This window comes from Dipteris shenzhenensis, chromosome 29, assembly GCF_047967505.1.
Source record: "Dipteris shenzhenensis isolate YYH24624 ecotype China chromosome 29, Dip_SZ_1.0, whole genome shotgun sequence".
NCBI lineage: Eukaryota > Viridiplantae > Streptophyta > Polypodiopsida > Gleicheniales > Dipteridaceae > Dipteris > Dipteris shenzhenensis.
This window is the reverse complement of record NC_141624.1, coordinates 45,246,803-45,271,425: the sequence shown is the minus strand read 5'-3', so window position 1 is coordinate 45,271,425 and position 24,623 is coordinate 45,246,803. Positions and strand designations below refer to the sequence as shown.

The window sequence follows — 24,623 nt, the reverse complement described above, 5'->3', positions numbered from 1 at the left end:
CTGTCGGCTCCTTGTGGATACAACCCTACGTTGTCTCCAGTCACCTCTGTCAGTGGCACTCGCACTTTGAACATGGAGGGAATGTCCCGAAGTGTAATCTGTGCATTAACCCTCTGCTTGAGTTGTCGTGTCATTGGCTCTTAGTCCGGATCATGCCTAGGATCTGTAGGGGGGGTGTATGTGGTTCGGTTGGAAGAACTCTGTGATCATGCTCTTAGAAGAGTCTGCCAGGGTACACTTCTATTGTCTCCGAGGTCGGAGTAGGTGCTCATGCTCATGATGCCTAATTGCCTCATGAATGAGGTCCTCTGATCTGAAAAAGAGAAAAATCAGGATAACAATCTGAGCTATTAAATAATCGTCCTCTGATCTCATAGTAAACAGGGCATCTGAAGGTGAAATTTTCCTCCGGCTCAACCTCCTGTAGGCCACACAAAGAGCACATGCGTCTCTCCTTGGGTAGACCCTCTACTCTCTATACGGAGTCTATGTGAAGAGACCCAAAACTGCCCAATGGAGATCCTCAATGAATGTGGTAAATGAATTCGTGTATATCTTGGTGGGTCAATAAACATCTCATCTGAGATATGTAGGGAATGATCTCTGTAGAAGCCGAGCCTTCACTAAGAGCTCATTCGGTTCCAACCAGGTTCGGAATGTGTGGCGCTGTAGAAGATCCTCACGTATGGCGTGATTGACCTCATGATATTGGAGTGGGGAAAACCTCTGATCTCATAGTAAACAGGGCATCTGAAGGTGAAATTTTCCTCCGGCTCAACCTCCTTGGGTAGACCCTCTACTCTCTATACGGAGTCTATGTGAAGAGACCCAAAACTGCCCAATGGAGATCCTCAATGAATGTGGTAAATGAATTCGTGTATATCTTGGTGGGTCAATAAACATCTCATCTGAGATATGTAGGGAATGATCTCTGTAGAAGCCGAGCCTTCACTAAGAGCTCATTCGGTTCCAACCAGGTTCGGAATGTGTGGCGCTGTAGAAGATCCTCACGTATGGCGTGATTGACCTCATGATATTGGAGTGGGGAAAACGACGCATCAATTCTGCATCGGAAGGAAGGAAGTCTATCCATCTGTAACCCCAGTTGCTTAAACCATCTCACTGTCTTCTTTGGTCGCGTGCCTCTAATTGTGCCATGGAAGAGGACAATGCTAACCACGATAATCTGCTACGTCCAGAGGTGTGATCTCTGTATGCCGTGACTCGATATAAGTAGGTAATTACATGAAGTTCTGCGTTGAGCTGCAATGGTGAAGATCCAAATTCAGCCAGAATGATCTGGTGAGGAACTGATGGCTTACTACAAATCATCGGTGATAGCACAAGAACTTGTAGTCGCTTCATACGAGCCCGGTTCGGCCCCCAACAAGGGCTGCTGTACATCCCTGTTGGTCAAACCAAGGAGTAAAAGAGTAGGCATTTGGTGCGAGGGTGTGAACAGAAGCACTGCCTCTCCAATTCGGCCAACGAGGCATATCCTCTACTCAAGCGAGCTTGCATCGCCGGTCTCATGGTGAAAATAGGTGGTACAAAGGTATATAAATATAAATATATATATATGAAAATAGGTCTAGAAAAGTAAACCCCTGGTAGGTATATGATGAAACAATCTCGAGTGGTGATCGATCAAAAGTAAATTGCTCCTGATGCATTGTGACCCGAGATTTATTAACCAAGGTTGACCTTCAGATCATGCGACTCATAGAAAGACTGGAGTGCATCTAAGTGCCTCTGGAGCCCCTCTGTTGAGGACGATAGGAGTGTCTGCATGACCGCCTCAAGCTCATCGATGTAGAGGCCAAACAAGGTAGGTGATAAATGACATCCTTGTTTGATCCCAATCGTACTCAGAATCTCATCTGTTGCATTAATAGAAGGTTCCTTTCTTTGAAAAAAAAAAAGGAATCTCATCTGTCCATCCAAATCCTTTGAACTCTGTGTGAGACTCTCTCATAAAGTGCCATAACAGACCAAATAATCTCCTGATTATAACCCAAGTCCTGCAACTGCTTGATGAGGCGGGCTCTAGGAATTGTGTCAAAGGCTTTGCCAAAATCTACAAAGCAACAATAAACGCTCTGCCTCCGTGCCCTCGCCTCCTCAATAATACATTTGAGTGTAAGAATGTGATCCATGGTCCCATGACCATGTTGGAGTCCGGCCTATCCATATGCTTAAGCCCTTGCATCTCTACGAATCAACTGACCTCATAATCTAGCACTGATGCATAGATCTTGGACATGACATGCCCAATCATAAAGGTCTTGTAGTTTCCAGGACTCATGGGATCCCCTGCCTTGTGGATATAGTATTAATTGTCCAAGTGTGTGGGAAGTCAAGGCAAATAGCTTCATTAAAGAGCTTTGCTAAATCGAGGCAAGAATGTTAATCCTATATGCAATGAATTTAGTGCATAGACCCTCATGATCTTTTGCTCATCATAGCATCCTTAACACCCCCCTTAGTGAAGAGAGTACAGGAAGTAGGATGAGGTATGTGTGAAAAGTCAGGAATGGGCTGATTTGGGATGTCATATAATGTGCATGCATAATCATACCTAACCTTAGTATCGGTGAGAGGTGAAGGGGACATAAATCTCCACCAAAAGTCTTTGGTTGTTACTAAACAACGTGTTCAATAATTCCTTCTCGTTTCGGCGGATAAATTCATGTTTCTTCTTGTGAACCAATTGACGATACTCGCGTCTTGTGTCAAGTTTGGTCGGAAGGTTATGTTTGGTTTCGAATCTGAGTTAGCGGCTCAAAGCCTTGTACTCATCATCGTACCAACTGTTGCAAGGGATAGTCTGAGGTGGGGGTGGGCGAGTAAAGCGAGTAGTGCAAGGGAAGGCATGAAGTGCAGCCTCATGGTGATCAGGGCAGCACGATCCTCTAGTAGGGGTATGAAGTCAATATATGTGAGGAGCGTATAAAGGGGTGTTGAGTATCTAGGTGAGAGACTACGATCGAAATGTAAGTGTTGTGAATGATCGGAGGAGTGAAGGGTATTGCGAGGCGAGGTATGGAGATATGAAAGAAGAGGTGTGGTCAGCCCCAAGAGGTAGTGGAGTGACATAAAAGCTAGTGATATGGGAGGTAAAGGTAGGGGATACCATGATGTAATCAACAACGCTGGAGCCGCCTTTGTGAGGGAAGCAAGTAAAGCCACCCGAGGATGGCCAACTGTCAAGACCATTATAAATGATGAGATCATGCATCCTACTGAGATCTAACAATGCTTGCCCATAAGATGTGCCAGAGGCTCGCCTGTCAGCTGAGACTCGCAGCAAACCTGCATCCTCTAGGTCAATGTCTGGGAACAGAATAGAATCATCTTTGAAGTCAAGGAGTGATACCTGACATGCCCATGTCCTCGCATCTAAGTCCTCAACCAAGAGGACTTCCCCGCGGTTTGAGAAATCAACGATGTCCTGATAAAGAGTTGGTTATGGTGATGTCTCAGTCTCCTCTCTGATATCTCGGGCAAAGTGTGAGGTTTCGGGGGGAAAGTAGTATATTGCTATGAACAAATCTTGTTTGTCCTTGTGTTGAATCCGGATCCAGAGAAACCTAGAGTGTGAGTCTCTCTTCTCTACTAAGATGGCCCCCAAAAGAGAAGACCTATAGAGAACTGCCACTCCACTGACCCTCGTACTCCTCCAGTGTCCCTCGCCTCATCTCTATAAGCCGCCTCCCAAGTATAACCGTGGACTACTAGTAGAGGACGCTCTGGACTCTGATGTGTCTTTGTATAGAAGACTACGTCACGACCTATATAAGATTTTGAGAAGTTCCCTGGTTGCGACCATAAGGTACCATTATAGTTCCAAATGGTGCAGGACAGTGTCTCGGATGTTTGAGTCCCATAGACCCTGCCCCCCTATGTGGGGGAGAGGCCATGTGCGTGACGGGAGCCTATAAGGAGAGAGATGGTGATATGGTCTCACCTCTTGAGGAAGTTGGTTATATCCCGGCAATGGAACCACTGAAATTGGCCTTTGGAAATACCTAACTTTCAGCCATAAAGAAAAATATCCACAACACACCAAATAATTCGAGACTCAATATCTAGGAGCTATATTGCCCCTGTTTGCACCAAACACTAGATTGACCCTAAACTTATTGCCTCTTTCGGTATTTCTTTATCATTTATTCAGAAGGCATCCAAATCATAGCTACCAAGGAACGCCGTTCTGCCTTTGTGGAACGTGGGAACGTCGTTCCCTGAAGGAATACTACACGGGAACGTCCAGGAACGTTTCCATATGAGGGAACTCCATGGGAACGTTCCCAGATGGTGTTCCGGCGTTCCCAAACCGCGTTCCGGCTTCTGACAGGTCACAGGAGTGGTAAAAGTCACTTAATTGCTGTTTTTGGCCATGATTTTGGCCGTAGTTTGTTGCTGCTACTTGCTCCAACCACTCAGCCCTCCTCTCAGCCCCCTTGCAAGCCCCCATTTTATTTGAATATTTTGGTATGTTTCCATGTGATTTGATGACGTGTCTTATGACGTGGCGTTCCGGTTCCCGTTCCCCCATTCCCTCTTCCCAATACATTCTTGTTCCGACCCACCACGTTCCCGAAATGTTCCCTTTCCCTGACAAATACAAGAAAAGCACTGTCGTGCATCAGCCCAAAATCAGCCAACTGAATAATTTGTTAAAAAGACACTTCCATCCTGCTATGCATAAGTTTCAATCATAGGAAGACATCCCAATCCAGCGCAATATCCCATGGCAGCTTTTCTTCTGATTCTGGCTGATAGTTCTAACTTGACAGCTTTGATGCCTTCAAGGGAGTCCTGGCAATAAAGAAATCGGCCAAGTGTCCTGGCAGCTCTGATACCCTTCAAGGGAGTCCTGGTAGGACAAAGGCCAGCAAAACAACCAACCCTGCCTGTTCCCAGCACTCAGAAAGGCTAGCTGGAACAAGGCAATAAGATTTGAAGATTTTCAGGCAGTAGGAGACCTTCTGGGAAGCAATCAACTGATCTGAAGGCTCTGGGAACCCTGAAACAGCAACAAGCAAAAAGGCAAAACTGTCTGGAGCAGTTCTCAAGCACTCTAGCAGGCGAAATCAGCAGGAGCAGCCCTAGAAGAGGTGGAAAACAGCAAAAACGATTTCCTTCTGGCACCCTTCGGCCCCTGGTAGTCTAATCCTGGTAGGCGAAATGGATCCGGAACCAATTTGGCACCGCGAAAGCCTGTCTGGTGACACTAGAGTGGATTTGGAACATTGAAATTAGGTCTGGCATCTCTGAAAAGCATGTGGCAAGTGCAACTCAGCAAATCCTCCTGCCTATAAGCAAATCGAGTTGCCCAAAAGCTCCAAATTGCTAGAAAAAGTGCAATTTTGATAGGCGCTTGTGGAAGAAGTGTGAATGAGATTTGGGCCTTTGGGAAGGCATGAATGCAACAAAAACGAACTGATGTGGAGGCTTCTGACACAAAAACGAAATGCCCTGGCAGCTCACCAACAGCCCACAAGCTGCCCTGGTAGTCGAAAGTCAGCAAGGCGATGTAAACATTGCACAAGTTGAAACTTGAAACTTGAAACTTGAAACCTGAAAGTATCCAATGTCCAGACTCCATAGATGATCATGATTCATGATCCACAAATTTCATGATCATGACTCATGAGTCATGCAAGACTCAAAATAAAAGCACCCATGGATGATATCAAAAAAAGTAGTAGGACTACTGATCATCTGCATCATCCATGGACTCCTCGTCATCGTCCTCCTCTGCGTCCTCAGATAAGCTTGAGGCATCTGTGTCACTGTCTGAAGAAGAATCATCAACATCAAGATCCGGACCATCGGGTGCAACTGAAGTACTAGCACCATCTCCAGATGGTTGAGTGTATGATCGTGTGTGGTGTGCTGGTGCTGATAGCTCCTCATACAACATGGTGTATATGTCCAACTCCTCCCGTGGGATATCTGGTATGGCCTTCATCGTCTCCACGTCCACCTTGTCTACATTCACTTGGCGAGGTTCAGGGGATCCGGCGGCGAACTCAAGGAGACGGAGGTTGCAATGACAAAACACCAACCGCTCCAATTGAGCCGTGCTCAATCTGTTCCTCTTCTTTGTGTGAAAGAGGGCCCAAGTGCTCCAGTTCCTCTCACAAGGACCGGAACTGCAGTCCTGTGAGAGAACACCTATAGCAAGGCGTTTCTGCCATAAGCCAATTAAGCAGAGATAAGTATCAGGAACTTGATAACTTTAAACATATTTATAGTAGATAAAACTTCAAATTACTTAACGACTAAGCTCTAACTAGTGGCGTTGGAACTTGTCTCTTAGACTCTTACCAAAGTAGGAGTACAGTTGCCATATTTCTCCCACCAGGAGACAGGTTGCAACTGTGTCTCTCGGAGCCTAGCCGTAGGTCGACCAAAGGAGAGGCTGTCATTGCGGAACAATAGAAGTTCATCCTCAATTCTTCGTTGCATCTCCAAGTCACCACCTGTCCAATTTCGTAGATATTGTTGCATCCCCTCCTCCAACTCGTCATTCTCATATTGCTCTTGATTGCGCCAGAGTCGATGCAATGCATGTGCCACCGCATGGATTGGGCGATGGAACCAAGTCCACCGCTTATTCCATATAGCACGGATGGACTAACCCCTAAATCATGCCACAAGAAATTAGAATGCATTATGCATGCAAAATTCATAGACTACAGATAATAGTACATACATAATATATATCTGAAAATTCCAGGCTTCAAGCCTTCATGATAACAAATTGCAATTTAGTAACTGCAATAATTATACATATTACAAAAGTACAAAGTCTTACTTATCAAGCGATAGGGAAGTGTTTCTGTTGAGGGCCTCTCCAATCTTGTCCATAAACTCATACAAGAGCCCTAATGTGCTTCCCTTCTGTCCGTAATGCGAAGCACCGTGTAGATAGGATTAATCGATTTGATTAATGCCTTCGCCTGATTCCACCAAGACTCATCCATGATTATGCGAAAAAATTTGATAGACTTTGCTTGGCCTCTATCATCCCAATCTCCCCACTCCCGAGACACAACCGTGCGCAACAAGCCCTGGCGCACTCGCACAAGCCTCTCCACCACTATGAACATGTAAGCAAACCTTGTGGCTGGAGGTTTCAATAGCTCAAGGTCACTGTAAGCCGGATAGATGCTAAGGACTTTGGGTCTCTCCGTGACAAACTTCACGATACTGCGGGCTGTGGAGAAGATGGCATCAATCCAAGGTATCTTCCCTAGGTCCTCAATCAAAAGATCAAGGCAATGTGAGGCACAGGGTGTCCACACAATCTTAGGGAACTCATCTTCTAACATGGCACCCATTGACACACAATTGCTGCCATTATCTGTCACCACTTGCACCACATGCTCAACACCTATCTCCATAATGGCTGCCCGCAAATGCTCCCAAATATACAACCTTGTAATCTCTGTACCTGCAGTGGAAGCGTCTATGGCTCTGAAGAACATGGTTCCCTTGCAAGAAGACACTAAAATATTGTACACATTCCTCCTGCGTGCATCTGACCATCCATCGCATAAGAGTGTGCATCCATATTTTTTCCAAGTCTCTTTCAAGGGCTTCATTTGGTCTTCCACACATTCCCTCTCTCTTCTTAGCTCTCTTGTCCGCAAGGCCTCATATGTAGGCCCTTCCCATTCATACCCAATGCGGCTTACGGCTCTCATGGCCTTCCTCCATCGTGTAGTCTTCGCCACATGAAAAGGTATTGCACATTGTATGAAGAGCTTTGTGAGCTCACTAGTGGCCTCCTTCACTGCTTGCTTTTGGGAGCGTGCTTGAATGCTAGACCTTTGCAGTGATCCTCTTTTTCCCGCAGTAGCATCCTTACTAATTGATCCAGGTGGCAAGGGTGTTCTTGTAGCACTAGGACCCGCGCTCGATGTAGTTGATGCCCCTCTACTTCTCTTTGCAGAACCCAATGTGCTGGCATCATCCAATGGCTCAGTGTCAGCAGCCTCTTCTTCATCTTGTAGCCCTTGCCCTCCACTTTTTGCAGCCAAGGCTGCCATATGCACACGCTTCCATTTCGTTAGGCCACCTTTCATTGGAGTGGGCATGAACTCACAAGGTTCTACATCCTTGCTGGGAACACCTGCTAGATGGTCTTTCACCTGTGTGACAGACCCTGTTTTGCTTATGCCGCAATAGTTGCATCTCCACTTATTGGAGCCACCACCTCCTTTATAACTATTCGGGAGGGAGACATGGACCCAATAAGCATCTCTCGGCATTGAGGAGGATGGAGAGGTGAGGAGGAGGATGGAGAGGTCACAAGTGAGAAAGGATGGAGAGGTAGAAGGAGGATGGAGAGGTAGAAGGAGGATGGAGAGGTGAAAGGAGCCTGGAGGATTAGAGGTAGAAGTGAAGGAGGATGGAGAGGAGGAGGATGGAGAGGTTACAGGTAAGATTAAAGAGAGGATGGAGAGAAGAAGGATGGAGGGATGGAGAGCAGGCTGCCAAGCTGCAGCTTGCAGGATGGAGAAGATGGAGCAAAGGATGAAGAGGATGGAGAGAGAAGGATGGAGGTCCGAGGAAAACGGGATGGAGAGTCCAAGAGCAAAGGATGGAGGGATGGAGAGAGCTTAGAGAAGGTGGAGAGAGCAGCAAGGATGCAGAGGAGGAGTGGAATGGGTGGGCGGCGAAATGAGGACTTTTGGGGTTTAGGGCAAATCAGGTTTTACGCCGTTTCTGTTTCGCCGTTTCCGTTTCCGGCCATAAAACGGCCGTTTCGTGCAACTATGCATTGAATACCCCCACATGGCATGCTACTGGCTTTATTTTTTTGGGCTATTATTAGGACTATGATCTTGGTGTCCGTAGCCTCAAGCATGGCTACTTGTAGCAAGGTGCTCCATGTCGATTTTTTCCCCAATAAAAAGACTTCTATTAAGTATGAAAGAAACCCGCAAGCATAAGCCTAGAAGAGGAAATACATCATGTGGAGCATGAGAGAAAAAGTCTCCTAAAAAAGATCTAGAAAAAAGCCATGGTTGATTTTGAAAATGCCACCTGAGCCTTGCAGAGAGCTTTGAGAAGAAGAGAGAACCCCTCCATTCTCTAAGGAAGATAGTCCTCCTGGCAGTGGCTGCCCGAGAAGAACCCTGCATGGTACCCCAGATGGCCATCAGAGTATGAATAGTATCCGCCCAAGTATTGGCCGAAGTGTGGCTCCATGTCGTGTTGACCTCCATCAAGACGGGATTCAAAACCTTTCAGCCTCAAGGCGTGCCAATTTTAGCTTATAGCTTTCCTTGGTGTAAGAGCTGTTGCCCTGGCAGTAACCTTTTGGAAAAGGTTTCACTCATGCATGGTGGAAGACTAGGGACACTTGTTCTTGGTCCATGCTTATCTCAAAAGGAAGCATAAAATAGAATAAGCAAATTGAAGCTCCAAATCTTCCAATTTGATATCACTTATATTTATGTTGAAAATGTTGTAGCTTGAATTCCTTGCTCTTGCACAGAAAGTACTCTTGGAAGCATGGTTGACGTGGAAGTTTCAAGGGCAGTTTTATGTGCATTGCATCCATCACAAATTTTTGGCTTACTCTTTCTTTGACTGTCAAGGCATTCCTTAATTTTCCTTCACAATATGTCGGGACAATACGAGAGGTTTGTTCGGTAGCTGACACAGTTGTTTTGTGGCTCCTTTACTAGTGGTCTGAAGCTAGGAGAATGGAGCTGGCTGCTACAGTCACATCTGCCTTGAAAGCACAGCTGCATGCCTATGATCCAACTTTTTCGTTGGCTTTGCGCTACCTCATAAGGCATACCTCGATTCACTCTTTACATGTCCTACAACTTGCTGATGCTGCAATTTGTGTTGTATTTACGTTGATATATATGCTGTGAGTACTGATGCTGCAAAACTATACTCATGTATTCTTGTGTTTTCCAGCACTCATAACAGCTATTGTTTTCGACAAGGTGTGGCTTCACCAATAGCTCACATTGCTGATGCACTTCTTGTTAAAGAAAAAGATCCTCCTGCAACTCTGCATGATTGTCTTCTAGAGGCCCTGTGTTTCAATGAGGTATTAAGCTTCCTTTCAAAAGATTAATCGATGCCCACCTATAGCATGCTCTCTTAGCAGCAATGCCAGTGAATGGTGTAATGGCTCTGCCACTTCAATTAGATCTAATTGAGTATGCATGTGCTTTCTAAGTTAGGAATGTAATTTTGCATCTTTGTAGGAAGCGGTACATAAGTGTAAGAGGCTCATTTAGTTTTCTATGTTTTAAAAAATAATTCATTCTGTAAATTCTTTCTTTCATTTCTACATGAGAGAGAGAGAGAGAGAGAGAGATTTTATTCCTGTTTTTTCGTTGATTTTGTTTCTTGATTTGTTTGTTTATTTTTGCTTAGTCACCTTCTTCCTTTCTTCTTTATTTCTTGCTATCTTTCTCTTTTGTTTATTTGCCGTATTTTAATAAGCACTGGGTTTGCCAAAGAGACTCCGTGGGTCTTTGGAAACCTAGTGCTTGGGCACTGATGATGACATAAGTGTTGCTTAGCTGGCTTAGTATGTCTACCTTTTGTTCTATGTATAGTTTTTTGTTACCTCATTTTTCTTCTCTTTCGTTTTCTCTTTTATTTTCTTTGTAGAAATTTGGACTTTAGAACAACATAAAATCTAAATTTGTACGATTGGATATATTCTAGTCTTGCAAAGGTATATAGAATACATGAAACCTTGTTTTGATGATGTTGTAAGATTTTAATTCTTTGAAGTTGATTCTGGCAGGTTGATGTGCAAGCCTTGGCACATGCTGTGGACTTGTCGAGGCAAGGGGCCCTTGATAGTTTGAGATATACAGGAGGTGACTTGATGATTGCTTTCAAGGTAAGCCTGTAAATAGCCAGGTTACTACTTTGAATACCTTTTCTGCAGTCATAATTCTTTTGAATGTCTTACAGTACTTTCTGTTGCTCCATTGCATTAATGACCTTTGAACAAAGAACTTGTGTGGCTTTCTGAAAAGACTGCTGCAAGACTGTATATGTGACTTGGAAACTGTGTAGATTCAAATACACCATTGTTATTCATATGCAGTTTACTCTTTTTTCACAAGGATAGATTTCTTCTTACCCTAGGTTTTGTGCATTCATTTCTAGTGGAGGGAAGGCTCTCTTCTTGAGCATTTTGATAAGTGGTCCATCACAGAATTTATACATGTTATCACGGAATCGATACACGTTTATCCTCAGACAGACGGTGCTTTCAGATTGGGCTTACTGTTTCACAAATGTTCTAACTGGAAACTCTGTCACGCTTGAGGAGATAGTGTTGGGGTAAAGGCACATTGCCAACCCTTCTTTAAAAGATAGGACACCTATGACTGTCTTAAGACAGTCATAGGGTAAACCTAATCCTAATAAAACATAAGTGAGTTTGTGGTGTGGCTCACTCTCTCCTCACACCCGCACTAGTGTGTCACTCTCTCTCACTCTCACTCTCTTGCTCTCTTCCACTACTCTCCCCCTCTCAACTGGTATCAGAGCCTCTCCCTAGCCACACCTCCTCTCCCTAGCCTCATCTGCCTACCTCATCCGTTCCGTACGGACGTACGGACAGATCCGTACGGCCGTATGTCGTCCGTACGACCGTACGGACAGATCTAGACAGGTCGACGGTACAGCGGCGGCGTTTTCCTTTTCGCACGCTGCTAGGGCGGCACATTTCGCAGCTAGGGCGGCGCATTTCGTGGGCAGCTTCAGGGCGGCGGCACAGGCGGCGCATTTCGCAGCTTCAGGGCGGAGCTGCATCAGGCAGTTGCACAGCAGCTGCTATAGCTGTACAGCAGCTGGCTTTTCGGGCGTCGCGCTACTCCAAGGGCGGCGCTGCACAGCTGCTTCGAGGCAGCCGTACGGACTGCCGTACAACTGTACGGACGCCTCACCTGCAGATACAGAAAAGTACAGCAGGATTTTTTTTTGCTGCAAAGACTCGACTCTTTTTTTTTGGGGGAAGCGTGCCTGCTACAGGCCCCAGTAATACACAGGTACTCTGCAGGGATAGAAGTACAGCAGGTACTAAAAAGTACAGCAGATTTTCTGATTGGAAGAGGAAGTGCTGAAGCACTCTGTTTTGTGCATGTGCGCGCAGTACATGAAGTATTTCTGAAGCATTCTAGTAGTATACTGTGCATTTGTTGAGGTACATCAGGTACTCTCGTGTCACTCACGCTTGAGGTGACTTGTGCCACAGTGGTGGTGTTTGTGCAGTTACTTGTCATTCAGGAAGGTCAGATGCTTATTTTGCAGAAGCTTCTATGCATTTACTGAGTGCAATTCTCAGTTTTGGGTGACCATTTCAAAGGGCTTTTGCCTGGATGTGTTTGCAGTATATGCCTTGAGGCAGTGTGTAGCCAGGGAGCACACATTTGCTTTATTTCCGCAGTGCATTTGGTGACATTTGTTGCAGGTCACATTCTTTGTACACACTCTGAAAATCTCAGTTGAGCCACGCTTGGTCAGGGCGCATCGAGTTTACTCGGTCCCTAACTGCCCATCGTTGACAGTGCTCAAAAGATTTTCTTCTTGGTGTCTGTACTTTGTGATTTGTGTTGTTACTGAGTACACAGGGACAGTCTATGCATTGCACATTGTCAGGTACAAGTGTCAGAGAGATTTCATATTGCATGCTACCTCAGTGTTGAGGTGTTCTCCACTTGATTCAGGTGTCAGATCAAGGGGCTTTTGCCCAGACTTTGTTTGATAGCACTTGGGTTACCGACAGGGATCTTCAGATGCATTTTCTCCCCTTGGTATAAGGGTGATTGCTTGGGATTTATCCCATTTACTGTTGCAGGTTTTGTGACAGGCTGAAGGATCATTTACTGTTTTTTTTTGGGGTGTTAGTCAAGTGGTTTCTGCAATTTAACTCAGTGCAATACCTCATCTGAGGTGGGAGAAGTGATCAGTACAGTCAGTACAGCAGTGTTTACAGCAGTGTTGGTGGTTTTGTCAGATGATTGTGCACTGTTAAGCACTTGTTGAGCAGCAGCAGCAGTCTGAAATTACTGTTTTTTATGCCTCTCTGAGCTCAGAACAGTTTGTCAGAAGGTACAGTAGTTGCAGGGACATTTACTGTTTTGCTGCAGATTTTACTGATAGTAAAAAAACAGCACCATTGAGAGTGCTTCTGGCTCTAGAATAGAGCAGGCTTTTTCTGAGAAATCAGAACTTTTATTCAGCTTTTTTACTTCCAGGGAGTCAGGTACTTTCCTCATCTGATATGGCATCAGGGGGAGGTGATTCTTCAATTCTGAACATAAAGAAACTGGAAGGAGCACACAACTATGCATTATGGGCAGAACAGTGCTTGAATGTACTTCTGTTAAAGAAGATTGCTAAGCCCATAAGGGTGAAGGGTGTCAAGCCATCTGATATGGCAGCTGATGACTGGGAAGAGCTTGATTTGTCCGCGAGGGCAGCTATCATGCTCACTATTTCAGACACTCTTGTGTTCAATGTACAGGCTGAAAAGACCTCTTATGGTCTATGGCAAAGACTAGAAGAATTATATGCCCAAAAGAGCTCAGCCAGTAAGGTTTATTGGCTGAAGAAGCTGGTTGATCTTCGCATGAAGGAAGGTACAGCTATGACCTCACACTTGAGTGAGTTCAATGCTATCTTTACACAGCTGATTGCACAGGGGTTGAACCTTGATGAGGAGTTCAAGGCTACTTTCTTGCTGTGTACCCTCCCTGAGAGTTGGGACACTTTCAAGACCACCCTGTCAAACTCGAATGCCACTCTTATTTATGCTGATGTAGAGAGCTCTCTCCTTATGGAGGAGATGAGCAAGAAGAATAATGCGGGCAGCAAGTCTTCAAATGCTTTGCAGGTATAGGACAGAGGCAGGACTCAGCAGAAGGGGAGATCTGCTAGTAAGTCCAAATCTCGCAGTCAGTCCCGTGGCAAAAAGGACATTGAATGCTTTTATTGTGGCAAGAAGGGACATGTGAAGTCTAAGTGCTTCAAGTTCATACGGGATCAGAAAGCCAAGAAGGCTGAAACAAAGGATGCAGGAAATGCAAGCAAAGGCAAAGGCAAGGCCAAGGCAGATGACTTGGATGCAGTGAATGTTGCAGCAGAGGACAGTGACAGTGACATACATGATGTTTTATGCTCTTGTGCTGTAATAGCACATGCTTTGGTTATTGATGGCCATGACATGCACACCTGGCTCTTGGATTCAGGTGCCTCTTTTCATGTTACTCCTCATAGGGAGTGGTTTACCTCCTACACAGGTACTCATGGAGTTGTTCATCTTGGGAACAACTATCCATGTCAGATTTCAGGGATTGGCAGTATACAGATAGTATTTCCTGATGGACAGTCATTTATGCTTGATGGTGTTCGCCATGTGCCGCAAATCAAGAAAAATCTGATTAGCACTGGCTTATTAGATGACAGTGGTTACCACACCACATTTGGGGATTCCAGATGGGTGATTACTGATGGCCAGACTGTAGTGGCTGAGGGTTTTAAAAGTGATACCTTGTACCCTCTTTATGTTTCCAGTGTGGGTAATCATGTTGTTGCCATAACCGAGCTGCCAAAGGTTTCATTGTGGCATAGCCGGTTGGGACACATGTCTGTTAAAGGAATGCAAGAACTGTCACGATTGGGTTACCTGCCGCCTCTCTCTTTTTCAGATTTGCCTACTTGTGATCATTGTATATTTGGCAAGCACTCTGTCACTCCTCATAAGAGGAGAACTCCCCAGAATAGAGCACCACTTGATCTAGTGCATACTGATTTGTGTGAAATGCCACAGTTATCACTAGGGGGTGCAAAATATTTTATTACTTTCAACGATGATGCCACACGAAAGGTGTGGGTCTATTTCTAAGGGAGATGCCTTAGATGCTTTCAAGGAGTTTGTCGCTCAAGTTGAGAATCGGACAGGTCGTAGGCTGAAATGCCTCAAGTCCGATAATGGGGGTGAGTATGTGTCACATGCTTTTGTGCAGTTTTGCCAAGCTAAGGGCATCAAACAGGAACTCACAGCCCCTCATAATGCATCTCAAAATGGTGCAAGTGAGCGGATGAATCGAACTATTCAGGAGAAGGTTCGATGTATGTTGTCTTATGCTGCATTACCCCATGGCTTTTGGGCAGAAGCCGTGCAAACAGCAGTTCACATTATTAACAGGTCGCCAAACAAGGCTTTGGAGTTGAAAGTGCCAGAGGAGATGTGGTCTGGCAAGCCACCCTCATATAAGCACTTACGTGTATTTGGCTGCGAGTGCTTTGCTCATGTACGCAAAGAACTACGCACCAAACTGGATCCAAAGTCTATCAGATGCATCTTTATGGGTTATGGTGACGAAGGTGAAATGGGGTATAGGTTATGGGATCCCGTTAAACGGAAGATTATACGCAGCAATGATGTCATCTTTAAAGAAGATAGTGTACACAAGGAACCCGTGCAACCTGTGGAATACAGGAGGGTTATCTATGATGATGTTGGACAGCAAAGAATGCCCATTTATATGCAGCAGCAGCCTGCTGCAGATCACCCTGTTCCGGAGGGTATACAGGCTGAAAATCAGCCAGATAATTTGGCCAGTGATGCACCACTGGATGTGCCAATAGATGGGGCTGTAGTACAGCCAGATATGGTGGTACAGCCACCCGTCATGCATGAAGAACAGGCTGGACAGCAGCCTAATCCGGAACATTTTGTTAGGAGGAGCACCCGTGCACAACGGCCTCCTGCCAGGTTTGTTCCAGGAGCCAATAATGTGGCTGATTTTATCATGCTGACAGATTGTGGTGAGCCTTCCAGCTTCAAGGAAGCTATGGGAAGAGCAGAGAAAAAGAAGTGGGAGAAAGCCATGCAGTCCGAAATGGACTCCCTACTTCAGAATGATACATGGGACTTGGTGCAGCTACCTACGGGCAGAAAGGTTTTGCCATGCAAGTGGGTTTACAAAGTCAAAGTGGATTCAAATGCTTTACCTCGGTATAAGGCCAGATTGGTTGCCAAGGGATTTAAGCAGGAGAAGGGCATTGACTTTGATGAGATTTTTTCCCCGGTAGTCAAGATGACTACTTTGAGAGCAGTGTTAGCTCTTGTTGCTCATGATGACATGGATTTATGTCAGATGGATGTGAAGACTGCTTTTCTTCACGGAGATCTACATGATGAGATCTATATGAGTCAGCTAGAGGGATATGCTGTTAAAGGGAAAGAACAGCTTGTGTGTAAGCTCAAGAGGAGCTTGTATGGACTCAAGCAGGCGCCAAGGGAATGGTACAAGAAGTTTGATGCCTTCATGCAGTCCCAAGGGTATCATCGGTGTGAGACCGATCATTGCTTGTACACCAAACGGGCAAAGGATGGCAGTTTGATGCTACTCATTCTATATGTGGAGGACATGCTTATTGCCAGTAAATCTCAGCATGAGATTAGTGCTTTGAAGAAACAACTGCATAAGTCTTTTGACATGAAAGACTTGGGTGATGCAAATCATATTCTTGGCATGCGTATTACTCGTGACAGGTCCAAGGGACTTTTGTTTCTGTCACAAAAAGAGTATATTGACAAAGTACTGCAGAGGTTTAAAATGTAGGGGGGGAAGTCCATTAGTACACCGTTGCCTCCACATTTAAAACTCAGCAGTAAGGACAGCCCCAGATCAGATGATGATAAGGCTGAAATGGCCAAGGTTCCGTATGCATCTGCAGTTGGATCTTTGATGTATGCCATGGTTGCCACTCGTCCGGATATTGCTTTTGCGGTGGGAGTCATCAGCAGGTATATGGCAAATCCAGGCAAGCGGCATTGGGAAGCAGTGAAAGGTGTCTTGAGGTATCTCAAGGGTACCAAAGACTTGTGCATATGCTATGGTAGGCAGGATGCATTGGTGCATGGTTTTACAGATGCAGACTATGCAGGGAATGCGGATAACCGGAAGTCTACTACCGGTTATATTTTCACATTTGCAGGAGGTGCTATATCATGGGTGTCTCGGTTGCAGAAATGCGTTGCACTGTCAACCACAGAAGCTGAATATGTTGCAGCCACTGAGGCTTGCAAGGAAGCAATATGGCTTACTCGGCTGGTGGGAGATTTGGGCATTACAGGAGATATGCCAGTTTTGCATTGTGATAGTCAGAGTGCTATCATGTTGGCAAAGAATCCGGTCTTTCATCAGAAGACCAAGCACATAGAAGTGAAATATCATTTCATCAGGGAGGTACTGGAAGACAAGCGACTTGAGCTTGTGAAAGTGCATACTGATGATAATCGTGCAGATTTGCTCACTAAGAGCTTGCCTACAGAGCGGTTTGCACATTGCCGCCACATCATGGGATTAGGATGAGACCATTCTTATTTTATGGTCTTGTATACAGTAACTGTATATTGCTGTAATTTTTATTCTTTTCTCCCCTTTAGGCACATTGGCCTTTAGGTGGGAGGTTGTTGGGGTAAAGGCACATTGCCAACCCTTCTTTAAAAGATAGGACACCTATGACTGTCTTAAGACAGTCATAGGGTAAACCTAATCCTAATAAAACATAAGTGAGTTTGTGGTGTGGCTCACTCTCTCCTCACACCCGCACTAGTGTGTCACTCTCTCTCACTCTCACTCTCTTGCTCTCTTCCACTACTCTCCCCCTCTCAGATAGTCTCATAGCTTTACTCTGAATGCATATCCAAATTTGATATTTTTCACATCTGGTTTCCTAGAAGAATGGATGAATTAGGTTTAAACCAACTTCATAAGTCTACGCCACATTCTTTACCTCAAAATTTTGCTTAACCCTGAAATTATTGATGAGTGTTATCAAGCTTCAAATGAAGGGTAGCTAAGTGTTTAATCCAGTATTTGCTTATCATGTACCTTGCTTAACCCTGAAATTATTGATGAGTGTTATCAAGCTTCAAATGAAGGGTAGCTAAGTGTTTAATCCAGTATTTGATGTTGGAAAGAGTAGTTCACTAAATCCCCATTGGGTAAAATTTGGGTTAGGATTAATAGGGTAAAACAGAGTGGCAGGTAGACGTACTAGGGTAGGACATCCATGACGTTATGTCATCATGATCTGCCGCTATGCTTCTAGTCCTCTTGTTTTCTTACAGAGGAGCAAGCATGTTTTAATTTTGTGGTTGGCAGGTCACCGATTCACCCATGCTCCCCTTTCTAAACAGATGCGATTGAGGCTTGGCGCTTTTGCACTTCTTCTGAAGAAATTGTTATATATACCTTTGTAAGACTAGAATAAGTCCAATCATACAAATTTAGATTTTTTGTTGTTCTAAAGAACAAAAATCTACACAGAAAATACAAGAGAAAATGAAAGAGAAGAAAAAAGAGGTAAACAAAAACTTTTATGAAATTGTTGGCTGAACCTCTAGGGTTCTGCAAACCCTCTTCTACAGATACTTCAACTGGCTGGATATCCCTTTGCTTGCCTCTTTCAGAGCAGGTCTTCGTTCTTCACAAGCCCAAGCTTTGCAGGTTTTCCACTCTCTTGGTAAGGCTTACATAGGATCCTCGAGAGCTCGAATACTCAGGCTCAGCTGTGTGTGTGCTCTCTTCTTGAAAGAACACTGCGCAAAAGGGTGGTCACAGGTCTTCCACAAATGGCTCAAATACCATAAAAAGAAAACAGAAACGGGAGGCCTGCTAGACTGCAGTGCCCTCCACACATAGGTAGGAATATATACACAGACGTGAAATGCTGCAAACTGAAATGCCAACACTGGCTAGAATGAAAACAATACAACTGAAAATGCAGCAACTGAACTGCAAATGGACAATCAACCCCAAATAAAGCAAACCACCTGAGGAGATGACAGGAACGGTGCCATGTGGCAACCATCCCTTCATACATGATGGGTGCTTGCCACATCATGTGGCGCGTTAAAGATCTCTAATCCTTATCCACAGTGGTGGTAGGTGGTTCCTAAGCACCGGCAAGGGCAATGTGAATTAGGGGCGACAACAGCAGTGACGTCTCTACAGAGGCGCACCAAATAATGTGACATCACTTGCCATCTGCAAACAAATAGAATTGAGGCGGTGCAAATGACGTTGACCCGCAAGCAAGTCATCAATCTACAACACCTATTTGCAGGTCTACAGCAAAATGGAAACAAAGAGCAGAGCAAAGGGCAAAGAAAAGCCCTGACTTAGAAGGGAACGGAGGAACCTGTGTGCAAGCAAGTTGTCAACGTGCGTTTGTGAGTAAGGGTAGCTGCCTGTCGCTCTGTACCTGCAAAACAAAAGAAGAACAGAAGGCTATTTCAAGTGGCTCCGAGGCATGTGGGAGGGTAAAAGAAGACAGCTACACAAATAGTTGATCCCTTCAAAGGTCATTCATAGGTTTTTGAAGACAGCTCACATATGCAAAGATCGCATCAGGAATCACAAATCAGAAAAAGTTGACGGATATAATTCCGTCAACGGAACCCCCTTTATTAAAAAACAAAAGAGAACTTGACGAAGACAGAAATCTGTGTTAGGCCATTTTAGCCTGTTTTTTCAACAGAATTTAGTATTTGAGGTCGCCCTAAGTTTCATTGAAGGTATTATCTCTGTTTTGAGTGGTTAGCAGGCCACATTAGCCTTGCCATTTAGAAGATCCTTAAGTGCCTGGCATTGAGGGCTCATGAAGACACATTCATTGTGTTGGTTCATCGATTGGTTGATCCTCTGTTTTCACAGAGAAGGCAATACACATTACCGGTTGTATTCCGTAGGCCTTGTTTTACCCACTTGATTCTTGTCCTCAAGAGCTACCCTTGTGTAATCATCTCATACCCTATTATCCTCACATTGAGAGAAGGACTCGTGATAGCCAGGAGATGCTTTGACACTGATAGAAGAGCATCAATTGCTTGGAGGTGGTTTTGGGTTCGAGGGGGAGCATCATCATCATTTTTGGTTGGCTTCAAATAGAGGTAAAGGGATTGCACCCTATTTCTGTTTGGTATCTAGTTCATTTGTGCTTCAATTAGAAAGTATCAATATTTGCTTGGGTGTCATTACTTTGAGCTGATTGACCTATGCTATTAATGCACACACCACACTCACATAGTCTGTGGGATACTCCAGATAAATGAGTCAGACCAGTGAATGTCCCCTTTTAGAGGGTGCCAGGTTGGATGGAACCAACTATATATCTGAAAATTCAAGCTTGAGAATGTTCTCAAAGCTCGAAAAGTTTGGGGTATAATTGATGGGTTTGAAAAACGTCCAAGAGAGAATTACATGAGTTATGTTGAGAAGAGCCAACACGCTCATACTCTCATACGTTTGAGCATCGAGGATAGCATAATTCTTGTTGTTAGAAACTCAACAACATTAGCCAACGCTTGGAAGATATCACAGACAACTTATGAATATGCTAGAACGCAAAAAGCCTTAGTCATTGAATGCGAGAAGGTCAAAATGTGAATGGCCATTTGAATTTGTTCAGAGACTGATAGATCAAATAGCAATGCTTGGTGAGAAGATGTGTGGTCCACAGATACTTGATCTTCTCTCAAAGGTCTTCCAGACTCGCAATGACAAATTTTTCAGCATGCCTTACCTAGAGAGAGCATCCTCCTACTTTAACTAAGCCACATGAGCACCTCATCATTAAGGAAGAGCAAGAAGCTAGGTAATTGGGATGTACAGCCTTTATGGCTAAAATTAAAGACAATTAGAAATCCTGATTCAGCCCTAAATTAAGTCAAATTGTACTTCTTAGTGTCAATATATTAAAAAGATAATCATGAACAGAATGAGACAAAGAAGAAAGGATCTTGCTTTTACTGTGGAAAGCCTGGCCACTTTGCTTTTGAGCATGAGACGGAAAGGGAGATATGACTAAACGTGGTCCTAAACCAAGCGGTAAAGATACCGCTAATGTAGCGATGCGCCAAACTATCTTAAAACTATATAAGTCTGGCAAAGATGATGAGTCATGGATCAGACTCTGGAGCCTCTATTCACATCACTCCGCACAAGGAGTGGTTCTCTCGCTTCGGGAAAGTTACAGTGACCGTGTAGAACTTGGAGACTCCAGACTTCATCAAATCAAGGGTATTGATAATATACTAATATGAATGCTGAATAAAGATACATGTTCAAGGTGTGAAGAATAATCTACTATTTGTTAGTACCATTACTGAATAACACATTTGATGAAGGGGGAATGCTCATTCGAGACAAGACTGATGCTTTTAAAATCATAGCCAAGGGAATTGAGGAAGAAGATCTTCATAAATTGGCATCATGTATACTTCACTTTAAGGTCTACATCTCTTAATAGAGGAAGAAAGAAATCTGTGGCATAAGAGGTTTGTCCATTTGAACACGTGAAGCCGACTCCTCATGAATTGGACAAGTTTTGTGAATGACGGGGCCTCATCTTTCTCAAGAGAAGATGATTTGTAAAGGATGTATCATGGGAAAGCACAGTCACGAAAAGTTTCCAAAGAATGGTTCAATAAAGAAAGATATCCTTTAGCTGAAGCCTGATACATTTTGACTTACGTGGTCTTCCGAATGTCAAGTTGGTAGGAGGTAAGGTTTGCTTGTTGACAATCGTAGACGATTATTCTAGGAAGACATGGTCTTACATTCTGAAGGACAAGTCTGAGACCCTTAAGTACTTAAAGGAATTTGTTTCCATGGTTGAAAACCATTGGCAAACCTGTTAAGGCTCTCAGATTAGAAGTCAACATTTATGAAATTATGTAAAGAGAAGGGAGAGCACTCTACTTCTCATTCTCCCCAATAGAACAGTGTTGCGTCACAACTTGCTAAACTACTTGTGGGCTGAAGCAATAGTTATAGTTTAGAACTAGAGTGTTAGGAAAGCCGTACTAAACGAAACTCTTGAAGAGGACCTCACAGGAGTAAAGCCTAGAATAGATCGCCTAAGAATATTTGGCTGAAGCTAAAAAATTTGAAGCCTCTGCTATTGAAGAACCTTCATCTTATTGGTAGGCTAATATGTTTGACCACCACTATACCGGACATAGCCTATCCAGTCAATGCATTATCCCAATTGTAATTTTGCAAGAGAGAGAGAGATTTTATTCCTGTTTTTTGGTCGATCTTGTTTCTTGATTTGCTTGTTTATTTTTGCTTAGTCACCTTCTTCCTTTCTTCTGTACACCTTCTTCCTTTCTTGTTTTCTTTCTTTTCTGTTTATTTGATGTATTTTTGTAAGCATGGGTTTGCCCAAGAGACTCAGCGGGCCTTTGGAAACCCACTATAGCTGCTTGGGCTTGGGCTCTGATGATGACATAAGTGTTGCTTTGCTTGGTAAGTATATCTTCATTTTGTTAAAAAAAAAAAAGCTTAATACCTCTTTTTTCTTCTCTAGACAAAAGGTTTACTTCTACATATGGCTTCATCATTGGATTTGCCTTGATATCGCGAGGGAGTGAAAATCAAAGTACTATTTCTTTATCTTCATCCAGCCTGTGAAGCTATCAGGTTTAGGAGATCTTAAATAATATTGGACTTATTCAAAAGATCCAACTTTGTTATTGACTGATGATCAAAGCTCTATTAAATTAGCCTAGAATCCTATATTTTATGCTCGAACAAAGGACATTGAGGTGCAATATCACTGCATAGGTGATAAGATACTGAGCAATAAAATTGAACTTATCTACTGCCCCACAGAAGATGGGGCGGCTGATATCCTAACTGGAGGTCTTGCAAGAAGTAAGCAATTTCATGTCATGGACTTTTAAAGAGCCACATGATGCGGCAAGCCCCTACATACATCCATCACGGTTGAAGGGGATGGTTGCCATGTGGCACCATTCTAGTGGGCTATCTTGTGTGACCTTGCCACGTGTCACACATACATTCTCTCACCATCTCCATGACTCTAGGGCAGCCAATCAGATGTAAGTATTGCATCTAGTGCATGTATTTGGTACATTATGATCGGGTACATTGTGTCAGTGTGCCACATAGGATGTGGTTGAAGCTTTGGATTTTGTGAGAAGCCATTGAGAAGCTTCTCTCTCCTCACCTCCACACCTGATTTGCTTTGGTTGGGGTTCGTTGTGCATTTGCAGCTTAGTTCCTGCATTTTCAGCTGTTTTCATTCTAGCCAGTGTTGGCATTTTAGTTTCTACAGTCTAGCAAGTCTCTTGTTTCTGTTTTCTTTCATTTGGGACATATTATCTCTAAGGAAGGGGTATCTATGGACTGGACGGAGTTTTCTTTCATTTGGGACATAGTATCCCTAAGGAAGGGATATCTATGGACCCATACAAAGTTAAAGCTACTTCTTTAGAACTTCAAGTATTCCTTTGTCTTTCAGGTTTTTACCAAGTATTGGACAAGGATTATGCAGAAATTGCAGTACCAATGACATGTAAGTTTAAGTAGCAGGGAAGAACCTTTACCTAGACTGAGCTTTGAAGCTAAAAGAACATTAAAAAGGTTTGCTATAAGATCCAAAGGATGGCAAATTGCAGCAGGGCATCATCTAGTAGGCAAAATGAAGAGAGAGGAGAAAATCTTTTTGTAATGTAGTATATGTTGAATGTCATTTCGCATAAGGAAGACGTATGGTTTGTGGACTCAAGTACTTTAAACCACATGAGCTGTCATGGAGAGTGGTTTGCTGATTTGCAGTAGCCTGAGAGGCTTGGCTTTGTTGAAATATGAGATGTTACAATGTCATACAATTGGCATTGAAGACATGGACAAGGTGTGTGAAGCCTATAAGTTTGGGAAATAGGCCAAGAAATCCTTTTCGCAAGGACTTATAAGCTCAAAGCCACTATTTTAAATACATTTAGGTGTATGGGTCCGCAGATACACAATCATTAAGTGAGAGCAAGTTTTATGTGACCTTTATTGATGACTACTCAAGGAAGATTTAGAGACATGGTTGAAAAATGAATGTTGCAGGAAGATAAAATGCTTGAGATTAGATGGTGGAGCTGAATATTTCTCACATGAGTTTGGCAACTACTTGAAGGAGAATGGCATAAGAAGCCATTTTACATTTAGGTACACCCCACAAGAGATTCAGTTGCTGAAAGGAAGTAGACATATTTCTGAGGTCACAAGAGCCATGTTGACTGAGAGAAATTATGCCAAACTGTTACTGGGATGAGGCATATTTAGTATTCAAGAGAGGTTATTCCCAGCATATAAGTGTGTTACTCCAGGCACATATATTCAGTCTCGAACAATATGCATATCTCCAGAAGCAGGTCCCCCAAAAATGGTCCATAATTGCTCAAAAGCGGGGTATATCTTTCAGAAGCTGGGTGATCTTGGCATAAGCTGGACATGCCATCAAAATCAGTCCCTGCGGCCAATCTTCAATAGCACATCCACAACCTCATAAGGCAGGAACCAAGCTGAAATCACAGCAATTAAATGACGAATAGTAGGCCAAGACCATAAAGTATAACACTTCATAATCTACAGCAGAATCGCCTGGAGCAGACTGCCTGCCAATATGTTTGTTTGTAGTAGCCCATGTGGCCAGTAAATTGTTGGGCTCCCTTGGCGTTGGTGGGGGGTGGTAATTCCAAGATGATTTTGATTTTGTTGTGGTCCATAGAGATTCCA

General features: G+C 43.9%; 1 protein-coding gene across 4 annotated transcripts in view; it reads left to right on the top strand.

The window, feature by feature from the left end:
• Window positions 1–24,623, top strand: part of LOC147882915 (Ran-binding protein in the microtubule-organising centre protein) — a 108,836-nt gene that overhangs the window by 59,449 nt on the left and 24,764 nt on the right. For 3 of the 4 annotated variants that reach the window (XM_087400367.1, XM_087400366.1, XM_087400369.1), the window contains 3 exons: window positions 9,711–9,820; window positions 9,952–10,087; window positions 10,799–10,897. In XM_087400367.1, the coding sequence (XP_087256493.1) occupies window positions 9,711–9,820; window positions 9,952–10,087; window positions 10,799–10,897 (345 nt within the window). The remainder of the gene's footprint in view (window positions 1–9,710; window positions 9,821–9,951; window positions 10,088–10,798; window positions 10,898–24,623) is intronic. The other variant, XM_087400368.1, reaches the window with a different exon arrangement.